The 23,236-nt window shown below is 48.8% G+C and overlaps 1 protein-coding gene across 1 annotated transcript in view; it reads right to left on the bottom strand.

The window, feature by feature from the left end:
• Positions 1 to 6,386: 6,386 nt before the first annotated feature.
• The window catches only part of LOC142893242 (glutamate receptor ionotropic, NMDA 2C-like), a 30,425-nt gene continuing 13,575 nt past the window's right edge, over positions 6,387 to 23,236 (bottom strand). Inside the window, exons 7-15 of the mRNA XM_076033616.1 lie at positions 22,292 to 22,503; positions 20,136 to 20,304; positions 19,187 to 19,340; positions 18,563 to 18,688; positions 17,342 to 17,571; positions 14,891 to 15,051; positions 13,670 to 13,857; positions 12,482 to 12,714; positions 6,387 to 10,014 (exon numbers count right to left, since the gene is read on the bottom strand). Of these exons, the coding sequence (XP_075889731.1) occupies positions 8,521 to 10,014; positions 12,482 to 12,714; positions 13,670 to 13,857; positions 14,891 to 15,051; positions 17,342 to 17,571; positions 18,563 to 18,688; positions 19,187 to 19,340; positions 20,136 to 20,304; positions 22,292 to 22,503 (2,967 nt within the window). The 3' untranslated portion in view covers positions 6,387 to 8,520. The remainder of the gene's footprint in view (positions 10,015 to 12,481; positions 12,715 to 13,669; positions 13,858 to 14,890; positions 15,052 to 17,341; positions 17,572 to 18,562; positions 18,689 to 19,186; positions 19,341 to 20,135; positions 20,305 to 22,291; positions 22,504 to 23,236) is intronic.

The raw sequence follows: 23,236 nt of genomic DNA, 5'->3' as shown, positions 1-23,236 counted from the left end.
TGAAGTGTGTTTGTGGCCTCCAGCCTGCAGCCACACAGCTCCTCCTCCACCTTCACCCATTCATTTATGCAGCTCATTTTATTTCATTTCATTTCATGTGTGTGTGTGAGCGTGTGTGTGTGTGAGCAGAGACTCCTTGACAGCCACAGGAAATACATGTCGTGGCCAAAGAAAAAGAGGTCTGGAAGTGGAAGCAGGAGAGACAAAGACTCCAGACGACTGCAGCCGACATCTCATCTCCAGTCAGAGGGAGTCCAAGTCTTCCAGGTCTGAAGGTCTGCAGCCAATTAGGAGGCAGAACAGAACGTTCCCAATTTAAAAAGACCTCGGAACACCTTTGGACTGTTGGAGTAACAATGGTGTGAAAATACAAATGGCACACACAAATACACACACACACACACACACACACACACACACACACACACACACACACACACACACACTGGACCTCAAGATAATAAAAACATTGGTAGTATTTTTTAAATCACCTTTTAAAGGTTAAGTTAATGTTTCTCTGTAAACGTCCTGCAGAAGACTTGAAACACCTGGTGAAGATGTGAAGACGTGGACGATCCAGCAGACAGCAGACACACCTGGTGGCCAGGTTTTGGTTTCCTTGGAGTGTCTGTGTGTGTGTGCGCGCGCGTCTGTTTCAACCTGCAAAATAATCACACAAAACAATCACACAAAACCTTCTGCTGCCATTTAGTGACCAGCAGCCAAAACATTTCTATCAAGAATAACGATGAGTCACAACCAAATGTGTGTGTGTGTGTGTGTGTGTGTGTGTGTGTGTGTGTGTGTGTGTGCGTTTGTGTGTGTGTGTGTGTGGCCCTGTGCCCACTGGGCCGGAATCATTGTTCCAAATGTCCGGCAGTCTCCGCCTCCTTGGCTGATTTCCTCTGAGGGACGGAACTGAAATGGATTCGGCCATCTCAGGATGCGTCTCGTCTTCTCCTTAATGGCACCAAAACCATGTGAAACAATATGATATTGTACCGACACACAGTGAGTCTGTTACATATTCCGGTTTCCAATCGTTTTGTCTTTGAGTGTTTCTGTTCGTGCATCGGTTGTACCTGTTTATGCTGCATCGTCCTGTTGGGTTTTTGGTAATTTTCTCCTTTTGATAGATTTAACACGAACCTCGACTGTGAACGAAAAGAAACCCAACACGGTCTTTCGAAACTGGTTTCTAATTCTGAGACTGTCTGATGGAAGCGGTCGATAATTTCTGGGCTTTCTGAGCAACAGTAGAAACAGTTGAAACTGCAAGCTGAAGTGTTGCCTACCAGCCTGTCGACCTGCCACTTTGTCTGTCTGTCTGCAGTCTTTCTCAGTCTCAGCTGTCTGACCAGGAGCTGGAAGCGCTTCATTAGACGGCTGAGCTTCTATGGTTCTGTTCCTGCAGAGTGTCTGCATGTGAGTGTCTGGTCGGCAGACTGAAGATGTCTGTTGGCACTCTGTGATGATATGACACCCAGTGTGTGTCTGTGAGCGTGTGTCAGATAGTGTGAGTGCGAGTGTGAGTGTGTGACAGGGAGAGAGGGTGGGGGGGGGCGAGCAAGCATTGGCCTCTCGGGCTCTCAGTGGAGTTCTGTTAATTTGCTGAAGGATTCGTCGCCAAGATGCCCAGGAGGTGTGACCTCAGAGGAGAGGAGGAGAAGTGGGAGAGAAGAGAAGGTGAGGAGAGAAGGAGAGTGGGAGGGGAGAAGGAGAGCAGGACTGGAGGAGGAGAAAAGGTGAGGAGGAGAGATGAGAAGGTGAGGAGAGAAGGAGTGGAGGAGATGAAGAGGAGAAGAGGGGGGAGAAGGAGAAGTGAGGAAGGACAGGAGAGGAGGAGAAAAAGGTGAGGAGGAGAGAAAAGAAGGTGAGGAGAGAAGGAGTGGAGGAGAGGAAGAGGAGGAGAGGGGGGAGAAGGAGAAGTGAGGAAGGACAGCAGAGGAGGAGAAAAAGGTGAGGAGGAGAGAAAAGAAGGTGAGGAGAGAAGGAGTGGAGGAGAGGAAGAGGAGGAGAGGAGGGAGAAGGAGAAGTGAGGAATGACAGGAGAGGAGGAGAAAAAGGTGAGGAGGAGAGAAAAGAAGGTGAGGAGAGAAGGAGTGGAGGAGAGGAAGAGGAGGAAGGGTGAGGAGAAGATAGAGGGACCAGAGGAGTAAAGGAGAGGAGAGAAGAGGATGGCAGGAGGAGAGGAGGAGAAGTTGAGTCTTCATGGTTTTGTCGCAGCGGAGACAAACTGCCACCGCGACTTTCATCCTGCGCTGCCTCAAAGAGCCGGCAGTCAGGAGAGGAGCGCGACGAGTTCAACACTCGGCTCTCACATTCATTAAGATTTTATCTCAAATAATTTGGCGTCTGTTTAAAACTTCCTGACAACCAATTTTCTCTGCTTCTCTCAGCCAGGAAGTGATGATTCACATCAGAGCCTTTATTATTATATTCGCTGATGTTGTTTCAGAAAGAGGCGGAGCTTTAAGGAGGGAAAAAAACGTTTTTAAAAGAACAAAGTCCGAATTCGTAAACATTTTTTCCGGCCTGATGTGGCTGCGGCAGATCAGAATCACACTAGGCTTTGTCCCGGTCCAGAACGGACCGAGTGGTTCCAGTCCAGGAGATGCTGCAGCGATTGTGAGTCCGGAGATTGTGAAGTAATTAACGCTGCTGCTGCTGCTGCTGCTGCTGCTGCTGCTGCTGCTGCTGCTGCTGCTGCTGCTGCTGCTGGATTGCTGCGCTCCCTCACAATTCTCAGAAAGTTTAATTTTTTCGCAGCGGCACAACGAGACGCGTCCTCATGCGCGGCACGGGCGGCTGTCACGCTCGCGCTTTGATGATTGCGTTAACGTGATGACGGCAGTCAACAAACAAGAGGCGCGGCCGTCACGCGTGTCAGTGAAAGTAGTAATGATGTTGTTTTTCTCCCCGCGTCTCCGCTTTTAATAAGTTCAGCAACACATTTTTTCCCCTCCCATCATTCAAGAAATGGAGACTCGCGACGCGAGATGTTTAAGGCACTTTGGTTATTTTTTTTTTTTTCTTTTCTATCCCACATCCTTGATTTCCTTCCTTGTCAACCAGGAAGGTCTTTCTAAAAAAAACAAACACTGAAAGTGAAAAACACACAGCTGCTCTCACACCAGCCAATCAGACGTTTTCTCCTCCAGCTTCTCCTGCTTGTTGTTCATCTCCAGCCAAACAGCATGAGTCCACAGCTGGCCCAGTTACCTGATATCTGTTTTCTTTTCTGTTTTCTTTTCTCTTCCGTTCAATCTTTCTCCCTGGCGAGGCCAGACAGGCCAGTCTCTTGTCTCAAGGTGACTCGGAGCATCTGGAGCCGCGATACGTGAAGCAATTTATTAGCTGGCTGGAGGTGTGAGGATGAGGAGGAGGTGGAGGAGGAAGAAGAAAGAGGAAGAGGGAAGAAAGGGGGGGGGGGAGATGTGTTGGAGGAGAAAGAGGAGGTGGAAGGAGGAGCAGGAGAGGACGGAGAAGATGGGAAGAGGAGAGGAGGAGGTGAAGGGAGGCAGAGAAGGAGAGGAGAAGAAGATGAGGTGCAGGAGGAGGAGTGGAGAAGGAGAGGAGAAGAGGAGGAGGAAGGGGAGGTGGAGGTAAAGGGAGGTGGAGGAGGAGAGGAGGAGGTATAGGGAAGAGAGGAGAAAGGAGGAGAAGAAGAGGAGGATGAGGTGGAGGTCGAGGAGGAGGGGGAGGGGGAGGGGGAGGAAAGGAGGAAGAGGTGGAGGAGGGGGGAGGAGAGGAGCTGCTGTTTCTGGTCCTCTGGTGGCTCCAGACGCGGCTCTGACCCCCGTCAAGGTCGCAGCTTCCTGTTTACAGTTCACACGTGTCAACGGCCGCCGAGCACCTTTAAGAAAAATCAATGGGACCTCGAGTTGGAGTTCAGCTTCTCTTTGTTTTCTTTTTCCTCACAATAATCTTGTTTCACTGAAGCTCGGAAGAACGGGGAAAAAAGTAGCTGAACGTTCCTGACGGAAAACGATGAAGCCGCGAGTGAATAAATGGATCCTGTTGTAACTTATGGATTCTGCTGTCGCGTGACGAGGATATTAAATCAGAGCCGCTGAAGACGAATAATTGTTCTTCATCCTCCCCCTTTCCCATTCCTCCTCCTCCTCCTCTTCCTCCCCCCTCCTCACAGCCTGAGTCTGTTTTCCAAACAACACGTTGCCACGCCCCCTTTCCCCCTGACGCTACATTGATTTTCTTCTTTTTTTCCCTTCATATGAACACAACTCGCATCTTTCATCACTCGGAGAGAAAGAAGCATCATCAATCCTGATGCAACAGTTACACAATCATTCCCCATCGCACGGATAAACAAACCAACAAACACACGCACACACGCAAACACGCACACACGCACACGCAAACACGCACGCTGCAATCTCAATGTTTGGTGACAAGAAAGAGCTCAGGAGAAATTTCAGATTTGAGATCCAAGCCATCAAATAAACCAGCGACTTGGTCCTCGGAGCACCGACGCCTTGTTTACTTTTCTAATGAATCTGTTGTTAAGACAGTCGGGAGAATTTAGAGAAGAAAAACAAAAGCTACCACCACTAAAAATAATTCTTAGCTCTGTTTGTTTTCTGAAGCCGCTGCTGTAATGGAGGGTAACAGACTTTGACATCTGCGAGTGTGAGAGTTATTTTTGAAATAGATTTGTTCCAAAAATACCAATTTTAGTTAGGCATCACTTTTTTGGGGGAGGCTGCTGTAACCTTCAGCTTGTCATGTTGCGCTGAACTTGCGCTATAAATAGCGGCTAGGTTTAAAACAGTCGCGTCTTTGTTCTCAAACGCGTAAAACAGAACATGTCAAAATCAAAAGCCTCTTCAATCCGCCTTCAGTCCAAACCACCATCGATCAGCACTAAAGTCTCTGTCTTGATTACGACATCAGCTTTTACAATGTTTTTATTTTGTTTTGGTTTTTTTTAATGAAAAAACCAGGCCAGTTACCTTGAACTCCAGAAATAAGGGCTCTGTGGTGGAGCCGAAGAGCCTTAAATCAATACGATGCTCCAGTTTAAGGCAATGCTCCACAAACAGAGCAGAGACTAATGGAAAAATCAAAGCGCTCAATGTTCGGACTCCCCTGCATCACTCAGCCAATCTGAGTCCTATCTGCTCCTGATGACAGTAAGTGAGATGGCAACAGGTCACCTTGGATTAAACGCAGTTTCCGTCTCATCTGAGGTTGGTAGCAGAGCAGTGAAATTTAACAGCAAAGTTGTGTCAGGCAGAAAAACTGACAGAGAGCCGAGAAAGATCAAAAGCTTTCCAAGAGATCTCAAGTGGGGAAAGCGAAGCGGCATCAGCGACGCAACATCTCCAGTTTGCTGGCGTTTTTTTTTTTCTTCTCTGTCAGTCACCAGCTGATGTACAAACCAACCAACCAACAGCCTGGATTCTTCTAGGACGCCGCAGCAGATGATCCACCGCCGTGTGACGAGATCGCAGCAGCAGCTTTGATCCTGAGCCAGATTTCTGCCGTCCTGCTTCCATCATCTGAGGAGAAATTTTCAGCAGCGAAATGTTCAGGTTGGGTTTATTTTAGTTGTTTATCGGGAAAGTGGAGGCTCTCTTTTTCTTACTGTTGTACACAAAACCCTGGTTCTCATGAAAAGCCAATAATATTGACTGAATAATTCAGTACGTTAAATTTAATTCCAGTGGGTCAAAGGTTTTCGTTTGATTTAGCTGCATCCTGAGCTGTAAAAAACTTTTTTTTTTTTTAATTATTGATCAGTTGCTGTTACAGTATCATCAGTTTTACCAAACTTAAATGCGTTGTGTATTCTAAAATGTCTCCGCATTATCTTGTGCATGTGACGATTTATCTTCTGGTCCACAGAGAATTTGCAACTATAGCGACCCATGAATTCCCATTATCCTTTGCATTCCTTTTAGCTAGTAAACACGTTTGTGTTGGATTTTACGAGCAGGGATGGAGACGCTGCAGATACTCCAGAAAGTTTTAAATGAGATGTGTGGAAGCATTTTGGTTTCACTGCATCAAGAAATGATTAAGAAATATTTTTTCTCATAAAATATCGCAATAAATATCGTTGCTAACTTATAATTAATTATAATAGAACTAATTATTATAGAACAGAAAGTACCATTGAGTGAAGTTTCTGCTCTTGGCTGGGGACAGAACATAAAAAATAAAACGGATATTTCAGACTCTAATGGTCAAACTGGCAGGAAACTATCAGGGTTCCATTGAACCACGCAGACACACGCCTGGTTTCAAGTGTATGCTGCAGCATCATTAAGACTCCACCTTCCTTCCTACAGCGAGCGCAGACTGAGTAACGACACACGTGCACCTCTCTTTGAAAAAAAAGGCTCTTTAATTGGTCTAAGTGATTAATTACAGGTGAGGGAGCCAGGTAATACAGATACTAGAATAGTTTCACTTACCTCAATTTAAATCAGACCATTTAACAGTGAGCGAGGTTGGGGGACGGGAGGGGCTGGGGGTGGGGGGAGGGGCACGATTGGGGAGTATAAAAGAGTTGAAACCAGAGGGGGGCGGGCAGGGGCAAGGGAGTGGGTGGGGTGAAAATGTTAATATAGTCTGACTTCCTGTTAATACGGCGATAACAAACATCCTGGTCAATCAGCCACAGCGTTACAAAAAGAAATGAAGAAAAACTCAGAAATGTGCCAGAAATGTGCTAAGAAAAATTGAAAGAGTGACCATAAATTCCTATCATAGTTTAGAATACATGAATATGACACTAATCAGCCCTAAATAACACATAGTATTATTTATATATTGTAATATAAATGGGGGGCGTGGGTGTGGTTTATGAACGGTGAGGCCCTGTGTGATGTTGTGCGGTGCTGCCGCCTCGTCCTGAGGCCCAGCGAGGAAACAGGAATGCTTTAAGACACCTCGTGCTGGTCAGTGCTTCCCCAGACCGCCGTCTGCTCTGCAGGATGTGTTCATATGGACTGTTTTTCACCGCCTCCTGCCACTCCTCGCCGCCCTGGCTGAGGGTTCAGCTCCAACAAGACAAAAATGTTAGCGTCAATGTCTGACCACATTTTTTCACTTCCAATCCAGATACCTGAATTTGGATATCTGGCGATACTGATACTTTTCCATTACCAAAGCTCTATTTGCTGCAATATTTTTGCCATTATTGTTGATTATATATGAGGCTATAAGAAACTCCTTTCTCCTCTCGTTTCGTGTTTCTGCTCCCCTGGAGCTAAAAAAAAAAAAAAAAAGAAAACTTCTTGTGCTCTTTTTACTAGGTGCTTTCTCAAATATTTGATAAAATCAGCTGTGTTTTGTGCGTCACAACCAAAGCTTCCGCCTCTGAATAACTTTGGCTTCGCAAACATTGGACGTTACCATCTTGCTTTTTCTGTGTATCAGGTTTGAAAATATCTCCTTACACCGGATGCTGGCTAGCTGCTATATCCAGCCTGCTAGCAAGCTGGCTGCAAACTGTGGAATGGATTTAGAACCCGCGACGGAAACTAGATCGGATCGGTCGCCAACCTTCAGTACTGAAAACTGCTACAGTACTTATGTCGGGCCTTTATGTGGCGCTGTTAGGCTACTCCTTAAAACCAGAGAGGGAGAAAAACTGCAAAAACTGAGCATTGACTCACACGCTGTGTTTTTACGGACGAAGAAGCTCAAACAGCAGTTGTTCAAGTTTCACAGCCGTCCTCACCAAGGTTGTGAGGCGGGGCTATGACATCATCATTTCTGGGAAATAACAAGAAAAAAAAGATAGCGATTGCGGTCCAGATGAAATGGCACTTTGGAACCCATTTTCAAAAATGTGCCGTTTTGGACTCTGAAGACTCCAAAATGATAGAATTTTATGGAAGAAAACATGCACTCTGGAGATTCAAAACAACTTCTAAAAAAGGTTTCGGAGGCGTATGACTACACGCCTCCTACAAGATAAACAACTATCAAGATAAACAAAACACAAAGTGAGCAACACTTCTAACGTGTCCTTCGAGTGTGATAATTTTGCTGTTGACGGTGAAACCTGGTTGGCTTAGAGGACGTTTTTTTTTCTCAGAAATCTCCTCAGCAGAAGTTTCAGAAATGATAATCTACGGCTGAAGTCAGACTGTTTGAACTCTGCACGAGTCGTGTTGGAGTTGAACCCTCAGCATGTGAGTGGGCGGCAGCTGTGCTTATCAGTCTTGCTACAATGGCTGCTTGACTTTTTGTAATAATTTTTTGAACCCTTTCTATTGTTCCCTCGGCTGTAAACGGTTGTCCCACCCGACAACTCTACACTCTCTATCCCGGCCGTCCACGATTCACTACAACACTCACAACACACTGTGATCGGTCTCACTGAAGCCCAGTAAACATACAAGCCAACTAAATCTGCCGCCGTCATCGTGGTGTCGCCACCTTGAGGTCAAACTGGCGAGCAGACCGTCTGTTTATCAGCACTGAACAAACTCAAAGTCACAGTCGCTGCTTCTGCAAAGTTCCTCTTTTGGTTCTTCTTTCTCCTCAGACCTCCGACTCCAAACTGGAGACCCGCCGCCATGGGCGGAGCACGCAGGGGCTCCCAGTGGGCGGAGCCCCGCCCCCCAGGCCCGCCTGCGCTTCCAACCCAGTCTGGGAGCCCTGATAGACCCCGTAGGCCCCGTACACGCTGTCCTGGTACAGCAGCGCCCCCTGGCTGCCGCACCTGCCGCCGCCGCAGGCCAGCAGCTGGCACACGGGGCTGCTGGGGCCGCGGCCGTGCTGCTGCAGCTCGGCCGGCCCGTGGTAGAAGGGCAGGCCGGGGTAGGAGTTCAGGTAGTGGGCGTACTGTCTGCTGAGCAGGCTGGTGGCCCGGCGGACCATGCCCCGGCCCAGGCCGCCGCCCTGCCGCAGCGCCTCGCCGTAGCTGGGCAGGTGGGCCGAGTGCGAGTAGCGCAGCCGATTGCCCTTGCGGCCGCCAGGCCTACGCTGGTCCTCCCGGATGTGGAGGTAGGTCTGGTTCCGCGGGAGGCACAGGTTGTTGCGCAGCTGGGCCGGGTTGTAGGCCTTGGCCGCCGCCGCGGTGGAGGCAACGATGCACGGGAAGAGGTCCGGCAGCGTGGAAGGCGACTGGCTGGACAGCGAGGACTGCGACTCGTCCAGCTGGTGCATGTGGTCGCCGCCCCAGGTGGCCTTGAGGAAGGAGGGCCGGCGCTGCCTGCGCCTGCCCCGCAGCAGCAGGTCCTCGGGGGGCCACGAGCCGTAGTTCTCCACCCGGGGCCGAAGCCCCTCCCCTGGGTAGACGCTGTCGAAGCTGGGGGCGGCGGAGACGTGGTTGGCCTGCAGCTCGGCGAACAGGACCGGCGCCACCAGGTCGCCGGCCAGGTGCTTCCGCCGCTCCGCCTCGTCGTCGCACTGGAAACTCTTGGAGCGCCGCTTCCGCCGGGAGAAGCCCGACTGGCCGGGCGAGGACGCCGGGTGGGAGGCGTAGATGTCGGGGAGTTGCAGGTCGCCGCAGGGGAGGAGGGAGGAGGAGGAGTAGTGGGGCAGGGTGTCCACGTAGAGGCGGCCGGTGGTGTGGTGGTGGCGCGGCGGCTCGGCCAGGTGGGGGCTGCTGAGGCTGGACACGGGCAGCGGCCGCTCGTACAGGCAGGAGGACGAGTGGGCGGGCAGCGTGTAGCGTAGCGGCGTGGGCCGGGCCACGCCCCTCTGCTGCCCAAAGGCGTTGATGGCCGCCAGGGGCGGAGTCACCGAGCTCTGGGGGAGGGGGCAGTGGTTCTCCGTCACGTAGGCGAAGCCGCCCGGCACGGCCTCCGTCGCCACCTGGGGCACGCGGATGGGCAGCGTGCCGCCGTGCCGACTCAGCTGTTCGATGGTCTTGGTGGCGTTGTCCAGCGAGGTCTCCACGTTGGCGGTGGACACCAGGTCCTTGGCCGTGCGCAGCATCTTCAGCATGTTGGCCTGGGCGTAGTTGGAGGTCAGGTCGGGTTTGGCCAGGCGACCCGGTTCCTCCACCCCATTAAAGCAGCTGTAGATACCCTGAGAGGTCAGGGAGAGGGGGAAATAATGAAGTACAAATGCTTTGTTATTGTACTTAAGTAGGTTTTTCAGGCGTCTGTACTTCAATACTTTGTACTTTATTTGTATACTCTTTGTACACAAATATCTGTACTTTGTACTCCTTTACATTGGAAAAATATGGTGGTTGCTTTTGTGTTTAAAAGTGTTTTAATTATTATTATTTATTCTAGTTTGTTGTTTGAAGTGGGACTATTTGATCTCTGCCGTTGTGTAGTTCAATGAAAAACTGGATGATATTTTACAGAGAGATTATTTTCTATGGGGTCATCGTCATCGTCATCGGAGAAAATAACATTTTATATTCATTATTGTTATTGGAAGTATCAACATCCAATATTGGCTCACTTGTCAGAACTATTACTACTGACAACAGTTTGGTTGTGGTGCAGTTAAAAAAGAAAAAATAAACGATAGTATTGACGGAAGCAAAGTTGTCCAAAATGATCCCAATGCTCATCAAGAACTCTGACCTCTGACCTCTGGTCAATTCAGCCAAGATTATTCTGTCACAACACAAATGAATTAATAATAATAAAAAAAATACTCAAGTACATTTTAGAACCTGTACTTTCTTACTTTTACCAGAGCATTTTTCTTACAAAAGTATCCGTACTTTTAACAAAATATAAAACGAGAACACTTTTCCACCTCTGGAAAACAGGCAGTCAGGATCAGCCAGCGGTTTGTAATTGAATCAACCATCGGCCTCAAACTGTTCGACCTTGATTCGACCCAGACGTCCCAGGGCAGGGGCGGGGGGGAATTTCACACAGATGAAATTCCAACCAATTTGTGTGTGTGTGTCTCTCTCTCAGTGACAATCCACCTCCTCACTAATCAAAACCCCACCGGCAGGAACATTAAAAAAGGAGAGAAAAAAAAACTTATTTCATTAGTATCTCATTTCATCACTGAGGCTGAGACTTAGTCACAAATTCATTATGCATTCTCCCGGGACTCAAAGGAAAACAGTGTCAGCTAAGAGGATTGCCACACAGCCGCAGAACCTTGAAGAAGCAAACATCTCCGGCTGCGCACACACACAAACACACACACACATACATAGAGAGAGAGACAACTTTAATTTGGCCCTCGGGGGCCGCCCAACATGGATTAGCGGTCAGATAGTCATTTAGCCGCTAATCTGATAAAAATCCGGAATCCGAGGCCACAGCGGTGTAATTACACAGCGTCCGCAGACATTTCAGCCGCTCTGGATCTACTTGGAGCTTCTCGCCTCAGTGGCCACATTCATGAACCAGGGCGTCAAACAAAGTGGGACTAATTACTTGTAAAAATGAAGCAATCACAGTTAAATGCTGCGTAAACAGCAGAACCGCTGCTGTTTTTTCATCAATCTGTCCTCCTCCCCCTCGACTCGTAACAGCCAACGCAGCGCCACTTAGACTAATATCTTAACAAGACCTTCCAGTGCTGCTGTGATGATTTCATTGGCCATGTGTGCTGATTTATCCCCACATCAAAGAGACTTCATGGACATGGGGCCTGATTGACTGCCGAAGCAGCCAAGCACTCACTTGGATCCACAGTAATTAAGCAGCCAGAAGGTCTTTAGCAAACCAGCCAATTAAATTAACCCTGAGTTGTTGGGTTGCAACCACTTCCTGGTCTGAGGGGGCGTTTTAATCGAGAACGTACAGACTGAAACTGCATATATTTGATAACGGGCTCCAGGGTGGGAAAATTTGAAAGCATCGCCCCGTCTAGCACACAGAGTATGCAGACTACTGCTCATAACGACAACAACGAAAACAACGATGGGCAATGGATTTGTGTTACTGCTACAAAACTACAATGACCAGCAAACAACAGTGGACAATAACACACAGTGCTCTTGGATCCACTGGGGCTGTGTGCCAAGTGAAAATAAACACAACAAAAGTGAACCTCTTGTTTTCCTTTGTGTATTTATTTTTCTGGGTAGGCTGATTGGGACACTGAGCCAGAAAACCTAAATTTTGACTTTCACGCCTCCGAGTCAACCTTCTCATGGGGTTTTGAGGCTTGGTCTTGGTCAGCAAATGGTCTTGGGTGCAGTACCTCAAGTGGCCACTGGAAAGAAATCGCCGCTGCCAAATGCCCAGTCCAGTATAAGTTCTTTTACATAGAGTATATCACACATATACTAATACATCCATGGTTGCTACGTAAGCTATGAACTATCACCGTAAATACAGCGTGCGAGGTTTAGTGCATGCTAAACCTCACGCTAAACTCACAGTGCCACATAAGGGCTCGGCCTAAGTTTTGTCTAAACACTGACAACATTTTTGGTGACGGCTTCGTATGAACGCAGTTTTTCTTTTAATAAAAGAAAAGAATAAATAAAACGGTCGGTTTCAAATATACCATCTTTGTGTAAACGGGGCCTGACAGTCAATAATCAGAATGACAAAATTCTCACCCTGCTGATGGCCAACAGGAAGTCCAGTTTGTGCGACTTGCAGACGGAGTGGCGGAGCTTCCAGTAGAGCAGGTGCTCCCAGGCGAAGACCAGCAGGCTGAGGCCCATGGCCACCAGCAGCATGTAGAAGACGCCCGCCATGTTGTCAATGTCCAGCTTGCTGCTCATCACCTCGTTCTTCTCGTTCTGGCAGATGCCCGACAGCCATACCGTCTCCAGCCGCTGCGTGTCTCCTGCAGGGACGGACATGGACACAAGTTTCACCGCGGCCACCTCATGGACAGGACAGGTGTCAGGTGTCTAAACTGATGGCTGCTCACCATCAAAATTTGTCGAGGGAAGCTGGAAAAACAAAAGCGTTTCCAGTAATAAAAATTGCTGCTGTAACATATGATGTCAAGGACTATCTAGCGCTGACAACTCCTCCTATGTTGAGCTGGTACTTAAATAAAAGTGAACAAATCCAAGTCAACTCAACTCGACTCAAGCCAAACCGTGGAATTAAAAAGAAAGGATGACTGGACGTATGGATGGATGGATGGACGTATGGATGGATGGATGGATGGATGGACGGATGGATGGATAGAGATATGGATAAAGATCTAAAAAATGAGGATACACGTGACCATTCACACATGCCTCACTAATACTGTTCCTACCAGACCAGCTCAGCTCGGTGACAGCTGGTCTCCAGCTGAGACTAAAACTTCTCAGCGGCCCAGCAAGACACAGGAAACACTTCCTGAATAATGACCGAGATGCCAGAGTGACCACAGAGAGACAGTGTGTCAGTGTGTTTATGGGTGATCGTCAACTCACAGCTTACTTATTATTCCACTCAGGCCACCGTCACTGTGACTGTGTGGTGGGGGGGTGGGGTGGGGGGTTGGGTGGAAGATAATCCCATCCGGCAGACTTCACGCTGACACGCAGGATATTAACTCTTCCCTGAGAGCCTGTTTCCCTGCTGATGTAGCACTGCTGAACCTGGACTGAGGCCAGGACACTGAGAAAGCAAGGATGGATGGATGGATGGATGGACGGACGGATGGAAGGATGGATGGATGGTCTGAGGCTGCTCCCCTGTAGGTCGAAACGAAAAACAAAGATCTAAAAAAAATGAGGAAGACCTTCCACACACTGTGTGCGTGTGCATGTGTGTCTGTGTGTCTGTGGCCCAGCGCTCACCGTCTCCCAGGAACTGCAGCAGCGCCAGGTCGATGGGCCGTTTCCAGCGGGAGGTTTTGGGAAGCGCGATGCCGTAGCCAGTGGTGGCGAAGACCTTCCCGCTGCCGATGGTCACCAGCTTGCAGCCCTCGTCCTTCCCGGCCATGTAGTTCAAGACGGCCGCGTCGTAGATGAAGGCGTCCAGCTTCCTGCAGGCAGGCAGGCAGGCAGATAATCCTCACCTCAGAAATCCCAGCACACACGTCTGAAACTCTGCAGATTTTCCCTTTCAAGGCTCCGTTTGAAAGGTGAAGCGGCGGCAGTTTGTTGCTGACCACCAGATATTCCTCGCCGCCGCCCTGCTGTCGGCTTCCTATTGCTTCCCGTCTGCTTTAATTACAGAGGCCGTGAAGTGGTGGGATTGGTCATCCATCACGTCTGACATTCAGCCAGCTTTTTAGAAATATCAAAGTTACATGCGATAGCTCCAGACTAGAGGAGGGGGTCCCTCAGTTCAACATATATTTATATAGATGTATTAGGGCTGTGAGCATTAATGTGTTTCGCGATAAATTCAAGGCATAACATGCATTTTTAATCCCATTTTGATTACAAGCCATTTGTCCCTTCCGTTCACCCGTAGTAAGGTCCTTAAAAATGCATATATAATAACAAGTGGGTCTAGGCGCACTGTTTTAAAACAAATATTACAAAAGATCAAAAGGGAAATCCTTTTTTGTTTCACCCTTAATCTGTCATGTCATCAACTTGTAGCACTGTTTCCACACTGCATCCTGATTTTGTGAAATTTACTCCGCGGTGTGAAGATCTCGATTAATCTCCATCAAAAAATAATTATTTGACAGCCCTAACACAAACACACACATACACACATTTTTGTGTGTGTAGGGAGAGAGAGAGAGAGAGTTTATACTCAGAAACAGAAAAAAGTGCAAAGTCACCCATCGTGAGCTGAGCTCTCACATCACGAGGGCCCAGTGTTAAATGCAAATCATTATTCAAATGAAGCCGCAGTAGTCATGACTTTTCATCTAAAAATACACCCATCACATCGGCCTAATTTACAAATAGGTGCTTCAACACAAAGAGCGTCGGCTCCCGTCTGGGTGACCTAAATTATTACTGGCGCCGCCGCTCGCTGCTGGCAGGAGGATCTGTCAAACATAATCTTCTATCTGAGGCCTCTGGGCCACTTTGAAAAGTCTGTCGAGTCTGTCGTACCCAGTCTTCAGGCTCTCCAGAGCCTCCTCCACCCCCTTCTGGTTGTACTTCATCATGTGCGAGTGCATGTCCAGGTAGTTGCTTCGGATGTTTCTCTCCGTGCTGCCGTTGGGGACGGTGCCGAAGCGAAAGGGGGGATAATGCTCCTGTGGTTTCTGGAACTGTGAGGGAGACACAGGAAGTGTGTGTGTGGAGGGGGGGAGAGAAGCAAACAGTAGAAAGAATAAAGGTTTAGGTCAGGATTACGATGTGACAATAGGGAGGAAGGTAGACGGTGGGAGGGGAAGGAGCAAGACTGGAGGAAGTGGGAGAAGGAGCCAATGGGAAGAGGAAGGCAAGGAAGGAAGAGAGGAGGCGGGGTGAGAAACAGTGAGTCTGGACAGAGAAGTAATTTGAGGCTGATTAGAAAAATATAACAGATGATGATGAGATTCAGAGACAGTCGAGTGAAGGAAATGAGTCACAAGTCGCAAAGCTGAGGGACGAGAGCAGGGAGTAGAGCAGAAGCACGAGGGACAGAAAGAAAAGAGATGGAAAAGAATAACAAAATACCAAAGAGAAAATGTGATCAGTCATCCCGACCTGATCCAATCAAACCGGATCAGATCAGATGCGTGCACAAGTGACGGCTTAAACCATCCACGCTTACAGCTCGGAAAGAAGGAGGCAGGTGGAGGCAGAAACACGTTGGTTAGAGCTCCAGTCGACTGTAAAGACCCAAAAGATCTATTCATCTTGGCTACAGCAGTGACCTTTTGAGCCCGGCATAAATGAATGGGCCAATCAGAGTGTGTGTGTGTGTGTGTGTGTGTGTGTGATATATTCACTCCTCAGCTGCCACGTTGCCTCTTTCTGCTGATCAGCTGTGGGAAGAAAAGCTCATGTCACCGCGGTGTGAAAGTGAACAGGATGCTGCGTTCACGGGCGACAGAAACGTGTGAGCGACGCACTCTGACATTCATGACCATTGCACATATTAACAAAACAAAACAAATCTCAATGCATTCATTCATTCATTCATTCACGTCGTATTTAAAGGTCCCGCATTCTGCATAATACCCCTTTTGTAAAGGGTTTTTCCCCATAATCACCGCCAGTGAACTCAGCAGAAATGAGAAGAAGCGATAGATAGATAGATAGATAGATAGATAGATAGATAGATAGATAGATAGATAGATAGAAAACTTTACTCCTCAGGACTCCAAGATGACAATAAAGATCTGAATACGGGACCTTCATATTTAACAGAACACAGAGTCCATAGAGTCAAATCTGTCAGTCTGTCAGCTGTCTGGAAACAGTTGACATTGACATGGATATCTTTTTTTGGCCTGTGCCGCTGGGATCTATTTCTCCAGATGTGTCCAATGGTTTGAGGTTAGCCATCTGATGCGAATCGAAGCGACTTGGTCTCTAATCCTCTATATCAAGGAGATAAAGAAGCAGACTTCCTCTTTAATCCGCATGTCCGGCAACTGACCAACGAGTGCAAATCCAGCTGACCCTCCATTGAGCAGCCTCATGGAATTTAGGGCATCTTAATGTGACGTTGAGGGTAATTTAGAAGTTAATTGATAAGTTCATATATTACCAGTGAACTCTGGGTAGGTGTTTTTTTTTCCCTCTGCAGCTTAGCTGTTGTTTCACAAGTTGACATTTGGCGACAGTGTTTGAACAGTGAGATGAAGATGAATATGGGAATGGCTGGTGTGGTGGACGTGGTGGGTGGGGCTTGGGGCAGGGGGAGGGGAGGGGTGATGGACAGACCGAAAGAAGGAGTCGAGACTCATCGACAGACGGAGCTGATTGATCGGTCATTCACGCCGCTGGGTTCCCTGCCGACAGCGAAAGGACAGAGACGCTTGCAGCAAAGTTTTTTTTTTCTTCCCCTCAGCAGGAGGCGCTGAACTTTAAGGGGAACGACTCAAAAAGTGTAAAAAAAAAGCCCACGACCAGCGTCAGCGCCGCATAATCGGATCAATCCAGTCGATTCGGAAAGAACAACAACAGCGTCCAGAGATGACGCAGAAACTGTTTTCTTCCTGCAGATCCACCTTGAAAACATCCCGTGAACCCTGCTGCTCAATGCCAGGCCTGATGTGGCGCTGCAAGGTTTCTCCTTGAAACTGGAGAAGAAGACCTGGAGAAAGCGCCTCAGCTCACAGGGCGGGGCTATGACATCATCTTTTCAACAAAAAAAAAAGCATTTAGACAAAACGGCACTTGGTGGTGTTTCAATAACTTCCGGTTTCGAAAACTAACAATTTCAAAATATTCCAGATTTTTAAAAAAAAATTCAAAATCTTCCAATTTCAGCCTCTGAAAACGCTCCATCAGCTCCATAAAGACGGAAAGCCTAAACCATACGAGAATCTCTCCCCTAAGCCCCGCCCACTCCCAACGGCTCTGTCATGATGAGGTCACCACGCCCCTCTCTCCCCAGTGTGTTACCTTCTTGTCCGACAGCCCCGACACGGTGTCGATGTACTGCTCCTGGATCATGAAGGCGGCCAGGTTGGCCGTGTAGGAGGCCAGGAAGATGACGGCGAAGAAGGCCCAGACCAGCACCATGATCTTACTGGTCGTGCCCTTGGGGTTCTCGATGGGCACCGAGTTGTTGAAGACGATGCCCCACAGCAGCCACACCGACTTCCCAATGGTGAACGTCGGCCCGCCGGGAGCTGGAAAAGTCAAGCAGTGAGTGGGAGGAGACAAACAGGGAAGGTCACTAGAAGGTGTCCTATCTGAACATCCTAGTCCTTGTTCTCACTGGCTGAATCTGATCCACCCAGCTGCCGCGTGGAGGACCCAGAGAACAGAGGCTCTTCTACACCTTCGTCCTGTTCCCCCTGCTGTCCCTCCGACCGCAGGCCTGACCGTTGCAGCGGCGATGGCGGCGGCGGTTACGAGCGCCATCAATCACACTTCGATTAGCGTGCAGCCAAATGCTAATTAAAGCGGGAAAGTGACCTTTTCGGACCCGCAGAAGGGGGCGGGCTCTGTCGGTGTCACAGTCTGATATCGATTGGCGTTCTCGCCACCCCCAAAAAGTCCTGCTGAGGTCGTTCACCTGCAAGGGGGACGACTGTTGAAATGGATCCCAGTAACCTATCGCCAGTTTGGATTATTTTTGGTGTTTTGGTGCACATTCAGAGCTGGATGTTCAAATCTCCTTCTATCTACTTCTATCTCTATCTCACGCTATTGTTCGTATAATTTTTTTGTATTTCCTTTTCTCCCCCAACTGCACAGTCATTGTCACAGCAGATGACTCCGCCCCCCCCCCCAGAGGTGGGGTCTGCTATAGGTTTCATCCTGGTAGGATTCTGTTGGTTTTGTGCAAATTGTTGCGAATTTGATCTGGCAGTTTGCAAATAAAAGTTTATTGACTGACAAAGTTGATCTCCGTATACATGAGCAATATAAAACTTTCCTACCGTTAACTTCAGCAAAGACATTATCGGAACATTTTACTACTGGTTTGTGCAAAAATGGTATCATCATGTTTTTGCGTATTTAAATGTCTTCAAACAAAAAGGTGGCTGAAGGTTCCACCTCATGGTCAGGGTCGACCGATCAGTGTCAGGAAGGGCTGACATGAGAAATGGTGGTCCTGTGCAAACTGCACGCTTGACATGAATGAAGGAATGACCTAATTTAAAAACAACTCACACTTGGCGCTGACCAGGCTGCGGTTGTAGCTGACGGGACTGAAGTACTCGAAAATGAAGACGGTGATGGCCACCACCGTCAGGCACATCACGAACATCATGACCCACACTGCTGGGCTGTAGGGCTCTGCAGGGTGGGGGAGGGGCAGGAAGAAGGAGGAGCAGAGGTTCAGGTTAGGAGAATCGTCAGTTTTTACATTTTTTTTCCACCAGATTTTCCGTCTGCAGCGGCTCGACGTGTGTGGCAGGGAGAGGAAGACACTGCCGAGGATTTTGTGCTGAATTTTGTTGTCGGGGGTTTGGAAGAGGGATTTCGGTGTGTGTGCGTGTGCGTGTGTGTGTGTGTGTGTGCCTGGGTGTGTGCGTTCGCGCACGCAGCACGTAAGGGGATTTGGTTGTGGGCTCCAGTTATCGGCGGGATAAAAGCTTAATGGGAAGTTTCCTCAAGCGTCTGCAGACAGAAGTTGTCTAAGTAGGCCATCCTGGCGGAGGACGGAGGGGGAGGGGCGGGAAAATGTGTCTACTGTACATCAAGCAGCGGGATAATGGGTGATATCAGAATCAAACGGGGTCCAGGAGAAGCTGCTTGTTTTGGGGGCTTTTGTGGGTTTTTGCGTTTCCTCACCAAGGAAGGCCGACGGCGAGACGGTGCCGTTGCTGCGGGCGACCATGACGCTGATGCCCGTCTCCACGAAGGGCACCGAGAAGTCGATGATCTCTGAACGCTCCTCATTGATGGTGAGGGAGCCGATGGCCATGTCGGCTCGTCGGTAGAGAACCTGGAAGGAGGAGACAAGCGGCGAGAGAAGACACAGCGTCATCGACATCACCCACAACCCCAGAGTCCCAGAACAAGGGAGTCCTGCACACACACACACACACACACACACACACACGCAGCAACACAGAACAGAACTGTGCTTCCAAATTATCCTGCATGGTAGAAGAACCAAAAACACGGCATACTTGTGACTAGAGAGTGAGTCAAAAACAGGTGAATCCACCTGAGGGCCTCATCACTGCCCAGAGCTGCTGTCACCCAGGACGTTCCTCTTAGGCGACACTACTGCTGCTGGGGACTGAACCTCATGCACTGTTACACAACCGATTAGCAGGAGGCTTCAAAAAAAACAAAAGAAAAACAGGGTTGTTCGGATCCGTTCGCAACCCCCCAAAATTCCGAATCTTCTCACCTTTTAATGATGAGATCGGTCAACAGTTATGTGTCTGCATTCGTACATGTATCTATAGATTGTCATGTTGTTCTATTGGATTCCCGATGTTTGGAGATGTTTGGAGGAGTTTGTGGAACCTCGTCTTCTTCTTCTTTTGCATTACCTCACCTTGTTTAAAGAACATGCGTGTTCATATCCAGCGCTCCCCAAAACTCAGCGAGGCTTTTTATAGCTCCATCCCAAAAACCTTTACAGTAATTAGGACAGAGCGTAGCCCAGAGCTACGTTCCTTTGTGTTCCTTTTGCAAAAACACTCTCACCAAACGCGGCGCTCTGAACAGGCTGGAGACTCGCCAGGAGGCTCCACCCAGCCAGCTGTGTGTCTCTCCGGGGTCTCACCTCCCCGATCATGCCGTTCCACGTGCCCCGCACCAGCTTGCCGTGCTTGCCGTTGGTCACCAGGTAGAGGTCGTAGGAGAACTTGATGTTGCGGGAGAGTTTCTTGAGGATGTCGATGCAGAAGCCCTTGCAGCAGAGTTTGGTGTAGGACTCTGGGTGGCTGACGGCGCTGCAAGGAAGAGGCAGCAGGAGGAGAGATGATGATGCATCAGTAAATACGACTCTTGTTTTTTGAACATCCTGTGATCAAAACTGCAGCAGGGGCCGGTTTTATTTATAGCCTGGCAGAGTGAAGCTGTTTGTTCCAGAGAAGCAGCAGCTGGAAATGTTCAAAGCGAAGCGGCGTCAGCGACGTCAGTGGCAGCGGCGGCCGCATCGCTTTCCTGGAAGTTTCTAGAAAATATCTCCAAACTACAGCCGACACTGATGGCCACTTATCAGAGGTGGGTAAAGGGCCGTAGAGCTCCGCCTCCGCGGCCTCGCTGCTTAATGGGGTGAAGAGGAAGACAAGAGGAGGAAAAGGAAACGATGAAAAATCACAAAAAACATAACAGCGTGAGTCACTGCGGAAGGACAGAAAATGAAACTTCAGGGGAAACTGGGTTGTGTGTGTGTGTGTGTGTGTGTGTGTGTGTGTGTGTGTGTGTGTGTGTGTGTGCGTGCATGTTCATGGCCTCGGCAAGCATGTGAGGACGTCTGAGAAAGGCAGTGGGAGGAAAAGGTGAACAACATCCGAGTTTCAACAAAGTTTCCAAAAAAAATGCAGAAATTAAAAAAAGAATCTGAGCTTCCGAAAGAGTCTCCAGTGAACACGTGTTCATTAACTGCTGCAGGAGCCAGAACACCTGTCACAGCTCCTACACACTCCACTGGCAACACACACACACACACTCACACACACACGGAGGTACAGTATCCTCAGAGATACTGTGCCTCACGCTGTGCGCAGTGTTTGGTTCGTTCTACCCAGAAGTCAGTGCAGCGTGGAGGTGCAGCGCGGCGAGGGAGGCAGAGCAAGAGACAAAGAGATACAGAGAGAGAGAGAGAGAGAGAGAGAGAGAGAGAGAGACAGAGAGAGACAGAGAGAGACAGAGAGAGAGAGAGAGAGAGAGAGAGAGAGAGACAGAGAGAGAGACAGAGAGAGAGAGAGAGAGATTCTCAGGTGGCCACCAGGAACCAGCAGCTCCAGACTAAACTCTGTTCTGATGCTGCTGCAGGTCGGTCTGATGTCAGAGGTTCTGTGTCTGAGTCTAGGTCAAGGTGGAGGAGCTGGAGGAGGAAGATGAGGTGGAGGAGGAAGAAGAGGAAGAGGACGATGAGGACGAGGAGGGAGAGGAAGAGGAGGAAGCCGAGGTCAACATGCAGGAGCTGGAGGAGGAAGATGAGGTGGAGGAGGAGGAGAAGCAGGAAGAGGAAGAGAAGCTGGAGGAGGAAGATGAGGTAGTGGAGAAGGAGGAGGAGCTGGGGGAGGAAGATGAACTGGCTATCAGAGAAACACCAGCAGCCCACAAACATCTGACAAGACACAGAGATGCATCTGCTTTTGCTGGCAGCGTCCAAACCAAGTTGGCGTGAACCTTGTTGAACTTTGGTGATAATAAAGATTTTCCCCTTAATTCTCCATCGTCGCAACATTATTCAGACAAACAATTTCAATCTAAGCATCTGCTCGGCCGCCGTCTTTTTGACCTGGTTCCTTTCCGCGCCGTCCAAATGGCAAGGTGGAGGGTGGCGGCGGGGGGCGGGTGCCGGGAGGAGGCGGTGACAGATGTCCCTCACTACACAAATAAATCTTCCTTACTGCGATCAATGTGCCGTCGCAGCTGACAACAACAACCACGAACCAACAACCACAGAGTAATTAATGTGGTAGCCCAGGTCGCATGTGCATCTGCATAGCTGCACACGCACACACACACACACACACACACACGAGTACTTGCTTTTATTAATGTTCTTATTCGCAGTAAATTAAGCTTTTATCAATATAAAAATCATAATTTGGGCCAAATTTTACTGGACCTTTAAGGTGATCAGCCTAGTGGCAACACAAGACATCCCACCTGGCAGCACAACTCCACACAACTGGTCTCAGGTTGTGTGGCTGCAGTGCGGTGTGTGTGGTGAGTGCGGTGTGTGCGTGTTTTGCCACTCACGTCTCTGTGCGGTTGTACTGCCGCCTGCAGGGCACGGTGTTGCGGACGCAGGTGCCGGTTCCCGGGTCCACGTTCTCCACCATGACGAAGGGATGCTCCTCCAGCGTGGCCACCGTCAGGTGCCGGTCGTCCGACACCTCCTCCAGGAAGCTGCCGTAGCGAGGCCAGACCGGGTAGCGCACCTGCAGGATCCCACGGGCGTAGGTGCCCACCTGGAGCAGCACAACCACACACACCACCTGTTTTTGCAGAACTTGCAACAATTCCAGGAAGATGAAAGTTTTGGGGGGTTTTTTTGTAATAAAAATATAAGAGGACTGACGGGAAAACAGAGGAATCAAAATTAGAAAACTTGCCACTGGTTAGAAACATCTCGTAGCAGATTTTTTGGGGGGGCAGTCAATTTCCCTGAACTGTGCGTTTGTCCTTCACACTCACAGAGAATTCCCAGTTTCACAGTCACAGTTTAAATGTTGTTACTGAGTTAAATATATTTGATCAACAGCATCAAGTAAAAAACAAAAGTAGTGATAAATAAATAAATAAATCTAATTTGTCCGAAGCTTCCAGCTAGCTGAATCACATCAGCTTGCATTGGCAGTTTAAGAGGCTAGCTGCAAGGACAGACAGTGGTTGGTTGTTTGTTTGTTTTTAATGAAACCCCATAGAAATTTTGAAATATTTCCCAAATTCACCAACCTCACTTTTTAATGGGGAATGTCTGGAAATCTTTCACGATTGATTTGTTTTTTCTTTGAGAGTACGACTTGATTCAGGTTTGAGTCAGTGTTATTGTCTGACGCAGACCAAATGCTTAAAAAGATGAGCGATGGAGTGTGATAAATGAAGCCAGGGGAAGCTTAGTGTGTGATCGCACCGAGCAGCAGGAAGAAGGTTTGCGGATGAAAGAAAAGCTGAATTGATTCATTTTTTGAAAGTCCTCCA

The sequence above is a fragment of the Nelusetta ayraudi genome, unplaced genomic scaffold (genome assembly GCF_046127955.1).
Source record: "Nelusetta ayraudi isolate G7.1 ecotype Tasmania unplaced genomic scaffold, CSIRO-AGI_Nayr_v1 ptg000042l, whole genome shotgun sequence".
NCBI classification, from domain to species: Eukaryota; Metazoa; Chordata; class Actinopteri; order Tetraodontiformes; family Monacanthidae; genus Nelusetta; species Nelusetta ayraudi.
This window is presented reverse-complemented; position numbering and strand designations above follow the sequence as displayed.